This window comes from Antedon bifida, chromosome 1 (assembly GCF_963402885.1).
Source record: "Antedon bifida chromosome 1, ecAntBifi1.1, whole genome shotgun sequence".
In the NCBI taxonomy this organism is placed as follows: Eukaryota; Metazoa; Echinodermata; class Crinoidea; order Comatulida; family Antedonidae; genus Antedon; species Antedon bifida.
In genome coordinates this window covers 9,889,603-9,904,898 of record NC_136226.1, presented here as the reverse complement: position 1 = coordinate 9,904,898, position 15,296 = coordinate 9,889,603, and the positions used below count along the sequence as shown (strand labels likewise).

The 15,296-nt window shown below is 34.8% G+C and overlaps 1 protein-coding gene across 1 annotated transcript; it reads right to left on the bottom strand.

Annotated features, from left to right (window-relative positions):
* Positions 1-2,354: 2,354 nt before the first annotated feature.
* LOC144841495 (angiotensin-converting enzyme-like) lies at positions 2,355-12,186 on the bottom strand. The gene is made up of 13 exons (XM_078697854.1): positions 11,946-12,186; positions 8,922-9,077; positions 8,263-8,353; positions 7,691-7,834; positions 7,286-7,477; positions 6,811-6,908; positions 6,301-6,473; positions 5,767-5,990; positions 5,074-5,218; positions 4,886-4,984; positions 4,308-4,433; positions 3,717-3,901; positions 2,355-3,148 (listed from the first exon to the last, which is right to left on the bottom strand). Exons 1-13 carry the CDS (start codon positions 12,147-12,149, stop codon positions 3,054-3,056), a joined length of 1,932 nt encoding a protein of 643 aa, XP_078553980.1. The 5' UTR covers positions 12,150-12,186; the 3' UTR covers positions 2,355-3,053.
* Between the last annotated feature and the right edge of the window lie 3,110 nt (positions 12,187-15,296).

The following is a 15,296-nucleotide window of genomic DNA, read 5'->3' as shown; positions in this document are numbered from 1 at the left end:
ATTATTGATGAGGTAGATATTAAAAGATGCGTGCTCAGTTATCAAATTCTGACTACACTGATCATATCCAACAATGTGATATAGATTATTAATAATAATTATTGATGATGTAGATATTAAAAGATGCGTGCTCAGTTATCAAATTCTGACTACACTGATCATATTGAACAATGTGATATAGATTATTAATAATAATTATTGATGAGGTAGATATTAAAAGATGCGTGCTCAGTTATCTAATTCTGACTACACTGATCATATCGAACAATGTGATATAGATTATTAATATTAATTATTGATGAGGTAGATATTAAAAGATGCGTGCTCAGTTATCAAATTCTGACTACACTGATCATATCCAACAATGTGATATAGATTATCAATAATAATTATTGATGAGGTAGATATTAAAAGATGCGTGCTCAGTTATCAAATTCTGACTACACTGATCATATCCAACAATGGGATATAGATTATTAATAATAATTATTGATGAGGTAGATATTAAAAGATGCGTGCTCAGTTATCAAATTCTGACTACACTGATCATATCCAACAATGTGATATAGATTATTAATAATAATTATTGATGATGTAGATATTAAAAGATGCGTGCTCAGTTATCAAATTCTGACTACACTGATCATATTGAACAATGTGATATAGATTATTAATAATAATTATTGATGAGGTAGATATTAAAAGATGCGTGCTCAGTTATCAAATTCTGACTACACTGATCATATCGAACAATGTGATATAGATTATTAATAATAATTATTGATGAGGTAGATATTAAAAGATGCGTGCTCAGTTATCAAATTCTGACTACACTGATCATATCGAACAATGTGATATAGATTATTAATAATAATTATTGATGAGGTAGATATTAAAAGATGCGTGCTCAGTTATCAAATTCTGACTACACTGATCATATCGAACAATGTGATATAGATTATTAATAATAATTATTGATGAGGTAGATATTAAAAGATGCGTGCTCAGTTATCAAATTATGACTACACTGATCATATCCAACAATGTGATATATGATATCAATGCTAATTATTGATGAGGTAGATATTAAAAGATGCGTGCTCAGTTATCAAATTCTGACTACACTGATCATAATACTGTACACATAGTCCTATGCAATTAGACATTGATTTAGTAGTACTACATATCATTTGTTATATTAAGAATGTTGTTTCAGTGTTATTAAAATACTTATCGCATTTTTTTTTAAATAAAAATATTAGTTTTGGTACCTATAAATTTATATATTATAATAATATGCTAGATGTTATAATAATGTGATCTTTATTACAACTAAGAAACAATTATATACGAGGATGATACACACTGATAGCTCTCAGTTATCAAAAAACGACTACACAATATAGCTCTTATTTGACTTGTTTTGTCAACAAATTACAAGCGCCCTCTATACAATCACCTATGTTCTTGAAGCGGTGTTTTGTTACAGATTAGATGGAGGCATTTGCCATACTCCATGCTCAATGGTTACAGCGCTGTTTTTGCAACTCTTCTTTCTTTTGATCTTTTGACTAACAAAGTGTGTTTACCGATTACGAACGTATAGCATGAAAAACTTGGTCCATTTAATAGTATTAACATTACCACATGTAGGCATATCACATGGTCTTCTTACACACTCACAGAGAGGAGGAATAGACGATAATTATGTTGAACTTAGATCATCTGGTGGCCTTCGCCTATAAAAGGATCCTCCTCTCTCTTATAGAACTAACTGTAGGATACATAGGCCTACATTATTACATACGTTTTACCCATTAAATATCAAGGTCTCTTGGACGACCCGCGAGATGTAAGATACTTAGCCTGATTCAATCCTTCCTGCTGATATAGACTGTTGTCTAGGCTCTAGGGCTAAGCCTAGGTCTGTTTGGCAGATCCGGGGTTAAGTTCAAGGTAGAGTGATCGTTTTTAGTTCATGATAGATCAGCATGATCCAGATGATGTGATTCAAACACAATTTTAAAATCCTCATATAATTTAGTAAATTAAACTTACAATATTCATTTACCATTTTATTTTGCTTTACTCCATGGCGTGTGGTGTTGATGATGATAGATGATGCCTGTTGTTTCTGATTGGTCAGTAGTTTCGAAATCCCATGACGACAGCTATTTTTATGAATAATATTACGCAAGCGCATACTACGGTGACGTACGAATTAAATGCAAGTAAACGATAAGTCATCAATGTATTCAATATTGATACTTCAGCCCAACTTTAGAGAGCGCACATGCACGGAAAGAAGCTACAAAAAGGCTGTTTTTTAATATTATTCTAACATATTTATTACAAAATCTGACAGATATTTTACATCATAATTTTAAAAGATGCTTATAAATTATATAATTTCATAACAAAATTTAATCACAATCGACACCGTCGAGATCAAATTAATGAGAATGAAGACATGAAAAGATCGGAAACATTTCATTCGAACCACAAGCCTAATTATAATAAGAATATAATAATATTAAAATCATTTGCATTATTTCATTCTGATAGATGTTGATCGATTATTATCAAAAACGTATCCTCACATGGTACGAATTAGAAGGGCATTGTGTAAAAAGTTATGTTGATTGTACCGTCAAAAAACAGTACTGGAAATTGTTAAAACAACAGATCCCGTATGCACAAGTGCATGTAAATAAATCATGATTTAAGATTTTAATATTGCTGGTCTACGTATCCTCACATGGTACGAATTACAAGGGCATTGTGTGAAAAGTTATGTTGATTGTACCGTCAAAATACGGTAAAATATTTAATAACAGTACTGGAAATTGTTAAAAACAGATCCCGTATGCACAACAAGTGCATGTAAATAAACCATGATTTAAGCTTTTAATATTGCTATCAGAGAAACTGGTCTACGATTCGTGGTATGAGTTATTAATGTGTTAAATCAGTTGAAACAGTCAAGTCATTATTGATGTAATAGCACATCTAATCTCGTCGACTGCTGTATATGTTGACATTTGGTAGTTACTTTATAGCTTTGTGACAAAAAGAAACGTCACCAATGACATCACGGCAATGAGAAGAGTGTTAGAGAAGACCATAGTACTGCCTCCGGATGGTGGAGCTGTTGAATTTAAAGAGAAAGTAATGATATTATTTATTTTATTCGATCGATTATAATAACACTAATATAGTGTTTTATAGAATGTCAGTGGCGGATCCAATAATTTTTGTTAAATGGAGCACTAACATACATTATGTCCTCCCTCCCTACACCCAAATCCCATCCCTCTTATGGATCCTCCCTTGAATGTATGGTACCCTAACTATAATTGAGGCGCAGTTACTACGTTGTATATGAGGCAGTGTGTTAAACGTTCGACTACTGATCGTGAGATCGCGGTTCGAATCCAACTCTCGTCGCATTGCTTGTATGCTTAGGTATTTTTTGCCTCTTTCCAACCAGGTGGGTACTCGGTTAGATCAAGACACAACTTTGCGCTGATTATTAGCTGCATTATGGGAGTATGTTTCCATACGTGTGATGCAAAAAATGACTGGGGTAATAATGTTCAGCGCTTCGAGGCTTCACAACATTAGGCTAGGCGCTATATAAATCCAGGATATTATAGGATATTGTGTTGCAATATGATGTAGTGCAATAGACATAAACATATATAATACGTATTTACCATCTGGCATCCATGTTGACTCGGGCCAACCCAGCTCTTCGTTATTTTTTGTGTTTTGTTCTATCAACCAGTCTGTCAACGGCTTAAAGTACTCGACAAGAGGACCTGCGTCCATTTCTCGTTGCCCTGTGATTTGTTCCATCGCTTCTGGCCACGGTTTACTAGATCCGAGACTCAACATGTTGCTAAACAAAACATATTTGATATGATATTAAATTGTAAAGGCAAAGATGGAGAAGTTTATCGAAAAGAAACTTTGCAAGCGGCGAACAAAGAATCTGTCCATATTGTAATGTAAAGTGTAAATGGGGAATAACCTGCGACTAAACCCGGGCTAAATTGCGCACAGGTGTGGACCACACATACCACAACTTTCTACTCCTAAGGGTCCCTTCGTGTTGAGTGCTGCCACCAAACGGCGCCCGTTCGTCCCCAATGAGAGGGGATGCATGGACCAGTACATCGGGGTAACCCCCTACTTTTCCAAAAGATGTAGGCCTACTGGGTCTTTTAAAGTGCACACGAGCGAGATGTGTGCACTTGACCTCCAGTTTCAAGTTCTTATCCAAGATCAATGTTGAGTACACTTACGATAATAGTGTTCCGGCTTCTTTAGATTGGTAGATATCACACTTGTAAAGCGGTTCATTTGTCTGGTTAGCCGCTTTGCATAAAGCTTCATGGAATTGAAACTGAATCACAAAGCTTACAAAATATCTGGAAAACGTACGGTTGACGAAATTAGTAAAGACCAACGCTTTTAATTCGATCAATCGTTTTATACAAATATTCAGTTCTTGAAACTTAAGTCTACTTCATACTTATAGTTAGAGCTACTTCACACTTATAGTTGAGCATCCGATTCTCGATACTGAAGGCCTATCTATTTCCAAAGTTTCATAGGACTATTTGGTACTACAACATAACATGTGTTTCACAAGTATCTAGTAGTAACCTAATTCTTAACCTAACCTTACATGGTACAGACACCACATGTGATATAAATTAGATGCTGTATTACCAAATATTCCTATAATACATCGAAAATAGATAGTATGTGGGGATACATCACTTCCCATAATTAAGAATAAAACAATATAATATTCCTTGTTTATATTGCCACTATGTACACCCACTCTGGTATTGTGTGAGCAGTGTATATTACCTACCTGATATAGGGCACATCTGCTGGAATATGATATTTGGCAGCTGGATCAAAGTCCGCCTCTGTCCGTTTCACTGGTGGTGTAATACCTTGATATTTGGTTCTGAAATTAAAATAACATTAAAAATGATTTGCTGAAATCTTGCAAAGATTCGGTAATGGAGAGAGGATCGAGCTTCAAGTGATTCTTACCTAAGTTCCCACCACTTTTCGTTCATTTTATCTTGCGGTGTACTTCCGTCAAACAAACTCCATCTGTACTCATCCATTAAGTATCCAAATGGTAGAAACGCAATTTTGTCTAAAGCCATACTCATTAGGAAATTCAAATCGGCCTCTATTTTTAAAACAAGCAATATGAAATGATAATTGATTACATAATAGAACACTTTCATAAATCCTGTTATGTCATGTTAAGGAAAATGATAAGACATTACAAAAAAAAAGATTTTCACGAAAGATTATATATAAAAAAAAGCAATATCGTTTTTTAAATCCTTGTGTAAAATGATTTTTTTGTTATTTTAATCGTACTATTGACTCCTTAAGAAATATAAGATTTGCCACAATGTATTGCACTCACGGGAGACGGTCACGCGGGATTTCCTTCCGGCCGTCAGTTAATTGGGTGCCATTGTGTAATGTTCACAGCGCTTTATATGCAGTTTTAAGGTGATATGGTCCGGATTCAGTTAGTATCGTATAATTCTTCTCGTGAAGTTTGTCAATGTCAGTTCGTGTACGTGTTCGTGTACGTGTGGATCATTGCCACCATCATTATCATTGGCGGTACGTTATGTTCACACTGAGGGCGGGTTCTGGGCTCAGTGTGTGAACGCAGCTTTAAACGTGTATGTCAAATGTCGCGCTTAAACGCGTACTTACCTAGGTCGTCTACAACTTCATCTAATAAACCAACAGCCTTAAGATGTTTTGGTGTAGCGACAGAAAGTGCCAACACATCGCCGACAGCTTCGTGGAATCCAGGGTTGGCGCCTCCTCTGTATACCAATGGCTGGTCCTTGTACTGGAGATCATACTCAATGTGTCCCATCTCATGGTGGACCGTAATAAAATCATCCATAGTAATATCAGTACACTGCTTAATTCTATTAAATTTGTCAATACAGTTATCACCAACAGTGAACAATAAAACAGAAAAATATAAATAGACTAGAGACGTTTCGCAACGCTACGAATACGATAACGAAAACGGATACGTCACACACACACGTAACCGTTTTCGTTATCGTATTCGTAAGGTTGCGAAACCTCCCTAATATTAGGCAGTTACGAACGATTTTTAGAAATCGTCTCAAGCAATATTTACAATTAATTTAATTATGTCCAATACCAGGGAAATTACAATTCTACTCTTAACTGCTAATACATACGGTATGTTTTTTCATTCCTACATACCTAAAGTCGATTTGGTTTGAGAAATCCCACGCTGAAGCATGGCACACGACCTCTCTACCATCAGTCGGTTTTTCAATCATGGATTTATCCCAAAATGGTTGCGGCATCGGTATAAGTCCCAGAGATGTGAAGAATTCATCCGATGTTTCAAACATTCGCAAAGCATTGTAATCCTTGAATAAATAAACGTTTTAAAATAACTGCAAAACAAGGGTGGATTTATATACCTGACCTCTGCCAATAAATGCGTCGCCTAGTAGGCCTACATTTACATAATACTATCAATGATTGTGTATTTTTATATAGTAATATAAGGTTAAGGCTGATATTGGCTTGTTGCTGTTCTTAATGTTAGCTTTTAAGCTCTGTCGACACTATCAAACTTTGTGACAAACAAAATGGGATGTGCCCATAGGAATACGATGATGTATATTACTACCGTATTTTGGGCACTACTTGATAGTCACTCTAGACAGAGGAGCCCTTGGGTTGTTTCCTGCCAAATCCTACCTTTTCAACGAGCACAGGTGTAATATCAACAGACGGTTTATTTTGGAATGGTTGGGTAAGATCTTGTAGGTTACTCCAGGTTTGAGCCCACATGTTACCTACAATAGAATAAATTATTTGAAATATGTGACGTAAATTGATGATCCCGGTTCTACATATCACATTGTTGTAATAGTATTTTCCCCTTACATTTTAAAGGTTTAAATAAATTAATAATTAGTCTAGCAAACATCTAGCCAATTAGTGACAGCACGAAGAGACTTCTGTGTACCTCTTTTCGTGACGTTTTAGTGTCTAAAGCTTTGTCTACACTATCAAACTAGTTTAACAAAAAGGGTTAGAGTTGACGTGCCCAAATATGGTAGTGATATACCCATATATGGTAGTGATATGACACCATCATGTCAATATTGGCACATCACATTTTTTGTCACATAAATTTTGATAGTGTAGACAGAGCCTTAGATGCACTTACCAAGTAAATGAGCAGGAATCGGCCCTCTTAGATTAATATATTTTTCACCGTAAACTTTGTATAACTTTCTTCTTACATATGCATGAAGATTTTTATACAGTGGATCTAGTTGAGCAAACAACTTCTGCACATCTCCCTGAAGATCATCGACTTCGTACCAGGAGCGCCACCACGCACCGCAATCCGGCTGATCTGAAAACAAAACCCAACTAAATATTATATTTCTGACTTATAAAATTGAAAGAGTCCACATCGATTGTACTCTAAGTTGTATAGCCAACAAGAATAGAGAGTTCTGAGTGCAATGGAATAATATATTAGTCGATTCTCCCACGAAAATACCGTATTAACCCTTTGGACGAGAGTAAACACCACAAACTGTTGTATTGTTGAATTGTAATTTACCATTAGCTACTGCCGCTTCGTTCTTTAATCCTATATATCTGATGTAATCCTCACGAGCCGGAGCTCCCACTGCCGCTCTCCAGCCATCCCAGGCGTTGAACAGTTCCAGATAGTCTCGGGATGTTGCCATAGTTCGGGTCAAGTCTAAATCATTACGGTGAAACAGTAAAAAGAGAAATATTCATTTTAATCTCGTCTTTATATCGTACGTAATTATCAACATCCATTTATTGTATTACCATTGAAACTACGGTATAATATGAACCCCTTCTTTGGGACACCTCAGGGACACACCCCTATTAAGGGGGAGCTTTCTTGTGAGAGGAGCGAGATGAATATCTTTTAACAGTACGTCAACTCATTTTCAGGAGACACGGGTCCGGAAGGTGTCCCTTTAATAGGGGTTCTACTGTATTGATTAGAATAACGTCTGGAAAAAATAACAATAACATACAATGCTGATTATAAAGTTTGTTCAGCTGATACATAAATAGCCATACCATTAGGCCTAATGTAACACGTTTTGAGCGATTATAAAGTCCAACAACAAAGTGCCGAACATAAGTAGGTACCTGGTTCAAGCGATTGACAATTTTTCCCTTCCTCGTCGCACACTTTGCCAGTTGAGTACCTCGTCTCCATAGATGCCGTTACTCCATTTAGCTTTGGCAAAAAATAAAATAATACAGGAACTATTTGAGTTTTGAGTTTTCAATCCATTCGTTTTATACAGATAGAAGTAGTATATAAAATGGTTATACTATTTACAACCAGCCAAATGTGATGACACATACTTAGTGCATATCTTAATCACATTGATAAAAATAATTATGCTCAACATTATTATCGCTATATCGTTATAATGGGTAATTTGAACCACTGCAAATATTTCTTCAAATAAACTTAGTTGTGTTTGAATACATGTTTTGTTACAGTACGGTTAGCGCAATCTGAAGTTATCTTCTAACGCACGCACAATTACCAGCTAGCCCAAAACAACCCTGAATAATTAGCGCACAAAATCTCACCCGATTCTGTGGCTGTCAGTAGACTCTCTGTGGAAGACTGTTGCCAGTCTACCAGATGCCTATCTAACTGTATTAAGTACTTTTAATACACGATATCTCTGTCATTAGGTTCCTATCTAGAGACAATGTATAACGTTAAAATGTGTATTCAATATCAAATGCACTCCGGGAACCAGCATAGCAGGTTTACACACTACACTAACCTCTTCATATTTGTCATTGGGTAGAGCAGAGTCTCCAATGTAGAGTAACACTCCCAATTGACGGATTGTATCCGGCGAAAAGTTAGTGGAATCAAATTCACTAGCATTCGCTCTTGCTTCTTGATTAAATGCAGCTTGTACCAAGTTTCTATTAATCTAAAAATACAATGGTATTACATTAACAATTATCGCCCTAAAATTTATTTGATTTTTAATTTTTTAATTTGAGTACACTCGTCATAACTCGAGATTCCTCGAGATCACGAATACCAGGAGGCGATCTCTTTTAATTAAACCCCTTCATCTTGCTGTTTTTGGTTTGTTTTGAGAAGTGAAAGGGCTTTTTAAAAGTACGATGAATTGTGATGATCCTTAGAATGTACTTTCATAATGGTAAGTGGACGACGGCAGACATACTTGACCTTAAAATATTATCTTGAATTATGTTATTACCGTACTGGTTTAGTTTCTCTGAACTTGAATTGTATGACAAATCTTTCTTACTCATGTGTGTTCTTCAATTTTAAATATAAAGATCTGTCTACACTAACTGACTGTGATGTGCCCAAATATGTCAAATGTTTCATATTCTTTCTCTTTTGACACGTAGGCCCAGGGAAGAGTTAAATTACAACTCTTCCCTGGTAGGCCTAACATGGAATTTCAACCGATGGACAAACTCTGAAGTATATCCTTGATATAACATCAAAGGTATGGTAAACATATTTCATAAGCTCCATAACAACTCATATGACTATGTAACAATTTCGAGCTTGTGACTTTAGTCAACCCTATCCGCTTTGTTCAAACAAAATCGGTTGGTTCTAGTAGAGTCCAAATATTTGGCAAAGCATAACACAAACCCTTAGACAAATTAGTAACTGCTTATGGTATTTATCCACTAGGGTTGAAAGTTAAAAATCTTGCTACATAATACGTGTTATCTAGGCCTATTAGATTTACAAACACCATAAAAAAGACACTTGACTTTTATTGGTTAATAACGCGTCTTTCGGTTCAACAAAGACATAATATAGGAATGGGTGGGGAATATTACTAGTAAATCACCGTGTATCTCTCTGATCAATCCAGGGCTGCTGCAGATACCTAGCAAACAATTGTAAATATTACGCATATCGGTACCATGTGAAGCCTATAACCAGTCACCTTAGAACATTGGATGTCATAGGCCGAATAAATATACTGTAATATAAAACGATCGTAACTCTTTTCAACGAAAGTACAGGCCTGATCTTTCACATTATTATAGTAATGTGGGCCTAAAGGGTATTGCACATTGCCATAAAACATTTTAAACAAGATACAACGGCGCTACTATACATACTACACATACTAATACTCTAGACCGCAGACAATCCTCGGAATCAATCGGATATCAAAAAGGACAGTAAAATCGTATTTTTCTACTCCAATTTGGCAACTACCCCCATGACCATTCCTCACGCTCCGATTATAGTATTTTAGCTTTAATATTTACTAATCTGATAATGATATACTTAAGATAAGTTTCCATACGGGGCAATAATCATAATGCGTTAGGTCAAGTTTAATCTACCTAGGCCCTATTATAAAACAATGAATTAACAATTAGATCTTATCTGGGATTCATGTGTAGCAAAGTCCTACAATATAATATAAGTGTAGCATCTACTATTAGTATCTTCCTATTCAAAAATGAAAAATCTATAGATGTCGATTTGCGTCACATGTATTATTTACATTCTTATCACTAAGAAATCTCGTAACCAGAAAACATACGGTTTTTACTTTTAATAATTGAATCTCGTTTTTACTGATGTCTATCCCTTTATCATTGAAAGGGAAGTATGAATTAACATAGACGAGATCAATATGTTACTTCTTAATTTCTAATGTATTACTATTTCCTGTTCAAAGAAAAATCTAATAAAACCAAAAGCCAAGTTAATCATCTATTCTTATTAAAGATCCCTAAACCCGCATATTCAATGTGTGTGATCTCGGCGTCTAACAAGATTATTGGAATTTGATGATTCATCAGGCCTATATCTGAAACGATCCCGATCACTCAGAGGTTTTTCCGTCCTGTGTCCGTGATAAAACTTTGTTATATGGTAAACTATTCGATTCGGTTACGTTTATGCATGGAGTATACTCCATGGGTTTATGATAACATGAAATATCTGAGGCCCAAAAGAACTTAACTACATATAATTAAAAATCAATATACAGTTCACCGAGAGGTACATCGCCTTCTAGTAAAAAGATATTCAATGATCCATATGGTTCTGTCGATCTTAAAACTGCTTCTGTAATGGTTTAGTGAGAATGATTTTTCCCCGTATAGTATAGTAACTCAGTATTACCACAGTCTACTACAACAAATATAGGAAGTTGACTGAAGTGTCGTCTATATGACCAATTTAGTTTATGAGTTGTAGATGCATCAATTAGTTGGTTGATAAACTTTCGTTCGAAACTGGCATACAAAATCAATTTTGTATCAACTGTCATTGTTCAAAATCAGTATATACATATTTGTCTGCTTAATAACAATAAGTAACAAACAATCTAATCAACGAAACTTTGAACACATTTTGTAAATCAAAGTTTGAACGCCGCGATACGTCGTCATTCGACTAAACCCACGCTGCGTTGATAGCTTGATATAATTCACGTCAGTTAATAGCTTGATATAATAGTAGGCCTATGGTTATATGAAGACCCATTGTTAAACATATAAATGGAATTTTCAGTGATTTCATAATTCATAATACATAAAAAGGTCAATCAGAAATTAAAATAATCTCTTATAACCGACCTGTAGGCCTATAATATAGGTTACACATTCTAGCTGATTATTGTAAAACGTATTATGAAAAAAACTTGTTTACCTTTCACATACGAACTTTCAGTTTACGGTTAAAATTAACAAGCTTCATGAAACTATATAGGCCTCAGCATGTATGCCTATTGTGCTATTTATTATAATTCGTACATTGTAACAAAAGTAGACGTACTTACCATAGCTTGTTGGTTAAATTCGGTTATATTTGTGTTGTACGTCCAAGCGTATTCTGTTGTTATGTAACTTTCTTCCATCCCTTTTATGTTATAGTCGCTAAGAAACTGAATCGCCTCCGTTTCATTAGTATTAGATCCCACAGCATTTACAACATTTAGATAAACTAGGCCCAAAATAAGGCACAACAGTTTAGAAGAAGCCATAGCGACTCTTCTTCAACAATTTCAGAGAGACAGTGATTCGATTAGTGGTTTTTACAACTTCTGTAAGTAGTGTCGACTTTGATTAACTAATGGTGGCGTCCTTTATGGACGACAGGTGTCCGTCTTTGAAGGTTATGCACCTGTGGTGAGAGATGATCCAAGCTTAAAGGGCGATCATACAAACCGAGTTCTACATTTCTGTTTTGGGGTTGTAATTATTACAAAACCATAGGCCTATTTTTATTAATTCAAATAAAAGGCCTACCGGTTTCTACGAAATGAATTGTTCATTTATAGTTATCTCTTACAGTAGGCCTACATTTTCTACCGTGAGCGTATTTCTAGTCTACCTAGAATAAAGTAAAGTGTCATCGTCCCTTAAGAGGATGTTTAGACCTCCATGATTTGTTTAACATAAATTTATTGGGAGAAAAAGCCCAGGGCAAATCAGTGGCAAAATTAGAACTCTAATTGTCGAAAACTGCGAATTTAATGTGAATGTCATAAACAAGCCTACGTCAATTACAGTTTTTTAAGGGACTCGTTAGCATTTGTTTGCAGGGGTTCTTGCTCATGGTTTAAGGCGAAGAAGTTATCCGATGGGATCCGATTTTTGTATATCTATCCCATCTGTTCCATGTGTTTATTCGTTTAAGCTAGTGTAACGGTGGTATTTTAGTGTATCCGTTACTATGTCATATAGTCTCAGCGGCAGGATTTCACACAGTCACAAAATGTACCAACAGCAAATATGGTTTATGGTCAGATACAGTTTTATTTAAATATGCAATGTAATACAGTCTGTTCTGGCTATATTACATACGTTTTCTTCTCTCTATTCTATGTTTTATTCTACCAAGCTCTTTTCCTTCTCTTCTCTCCTCTTACCAGTACATCCATATTTTAAGGAACGGTCCTAATTAATATGCATGTACTGGGAGGGGACTATTTAGTAAAGGGAACATTCCATGATGATGAGGAAACAGTAATTGATTAAGGATGTGGGTTATAGGATGGTCAGAGTGTTACATTATTCCCTCTCTACCAAAGAAGTGTCCCACTTCGTATATTTAAAATAAAACAATTGTAATATAAAAGAAATTAAGTAATTAAGTAAATGTGAAAATTATTAAAACTGTAAGCTTAATAAATTTAAAAACAAAATCAAGTAATATCAAGTAAAGGGAATGAACTATCATTCCAAAATCAAAATATAATGATGATAATACATTACTATTTCTACTAGTAATTAAAAATAAACAAGTAATGAAAATTCGTCATCACATATATATATATAACAAAATATAAAATATTATAAGTTTTAAAACATGCAATTAATTAAAATAAGTTTATGCAAAAGTGAACCATCATTGAGAAATAGAAAGTATAGATTGAAAAACACAAGTGAAGGAGAGTATAAAGAATGGTGATATAGTATACATCGTAACATGTTTTCAAATATTTGTATAACGTTGTCGGCAAGTACGGCGGAGTTAGTACACAAGGTAATAATTAAGCAAACAAATTTTAACAAGAGGAAAAAATTACCAAATATAGAACAAAACATACATGTAATTAATAAAATCCAAAACGTTTATTTCCATTCGTCGCCGGTTGTTTAAAACCCATAAACGCGAAAGTTAAGATCAGGTACGATCTAATGTCGGAATAAACAGTTCTATGGATAATAAATCTAACGTCACAAGAACAATGACAAATTTTGACTATCGATGTGGCTATTCGAATTTGCCTGGTCGCAGGTCATTTAATCCCTAGATAAATATATATCATGTTCAGGAACGACACTAAATGGAACTTAATCGAGTGCCAATAGTCGGCATGATCATCAGAACACAATGAAGTGTATAATCTAATCAAGACACCATAACATAAATCACAAAGTAAAAGACAAAATAATATTAAACTCAAGAAAAAGTGATTGCTTAACACATACCGTAGTCGGAGTAAATAAAAAAAAGAATAGAATTAATGATCGGCATTGAACAAGTAAACCTCTCACATTTACTCTGTTCTCGGCAGTGAGTAAATCTGGTAAACAAGGTTATAGGCCTACAATCTAAAAAACTAAATGTACTATATTATGATATTTACAATGAGATTTAAATAAAAATCAATTTAACCAAAAAAAATATTTGAAAACAAACTTCTTCACAAAGTTAAATTCTAAGCCTATTAAGGAAAATGCAAATTAAAGTAAAAACTTTAAAAACAACGGAATGACAAATCGATCACATTGAATTAATTGTCATATCTAGCAGGAGGATTAATTTTTCGGCCATACCTTGTTCTGACGGATTGTTCGACAAAGGGTTTCAGTCGGTCGTGATGTATGCGTCGGGATAGGGGTTTAAGGGTGTTGGAATTTTGAAGTAGATACGTTCTGCCTCCCTCATCTACTTTAGTTATGAGGTAGGGTCCAATCCAATTCGGTGTTAACTTCTTTCTAGAATTTGCTGGGTCATCTAGCCAAACTTTGTCGCCAACATTGTAAGGGGTAAAACGTGCGGCTAAATCATATGTAAATTTCTGCCTTTCCTTTTGTCGTAAAGTATTGTCTAGGGCCATTTGGTGTGCATCTTGTATTCGCTTAGCGAGATCGTCAACATAAACTGCGAGTGATGAGCTATAGGGGTTTCACCATCTAAGGGGATATTTTAGTGTAAGCGGACATTTCGTCTATGAACTAGAACAAAAGGGCTAAATCCAGTTGTGTTATTGAGGTGGGTGATGGGGTAATCGGGCTGGTATCTTTACCAGGTATAAGACTGTGTGTTGAAATTGGAGTATTAACAGCCGTATTTCCCGAACGTAAAAACATGTTACAATATTATTATATCTATATCTATAATATATCACCCGAAGAAAGAGGAGGTCATAGAAAAGAACTAGAAATGATGGATCACTTACCACTTCGTTAATATTGTGTTCAAATCAAGTTGAATATACTATGGGCTAACGTCCAAAATAATGTTCAAAAATAAATCAGCCAAGCCATCCACAAACAAAATGTTTATAAAAAGTTCCATCTGCGACTCAAAAAAAATTTTTTATACGTATCAAAGTTCGTATAAAGCGTTCAAAATAAAAAAATGTCAAAAGAAAGTTAAACAAAAGGTCGCAAAAACA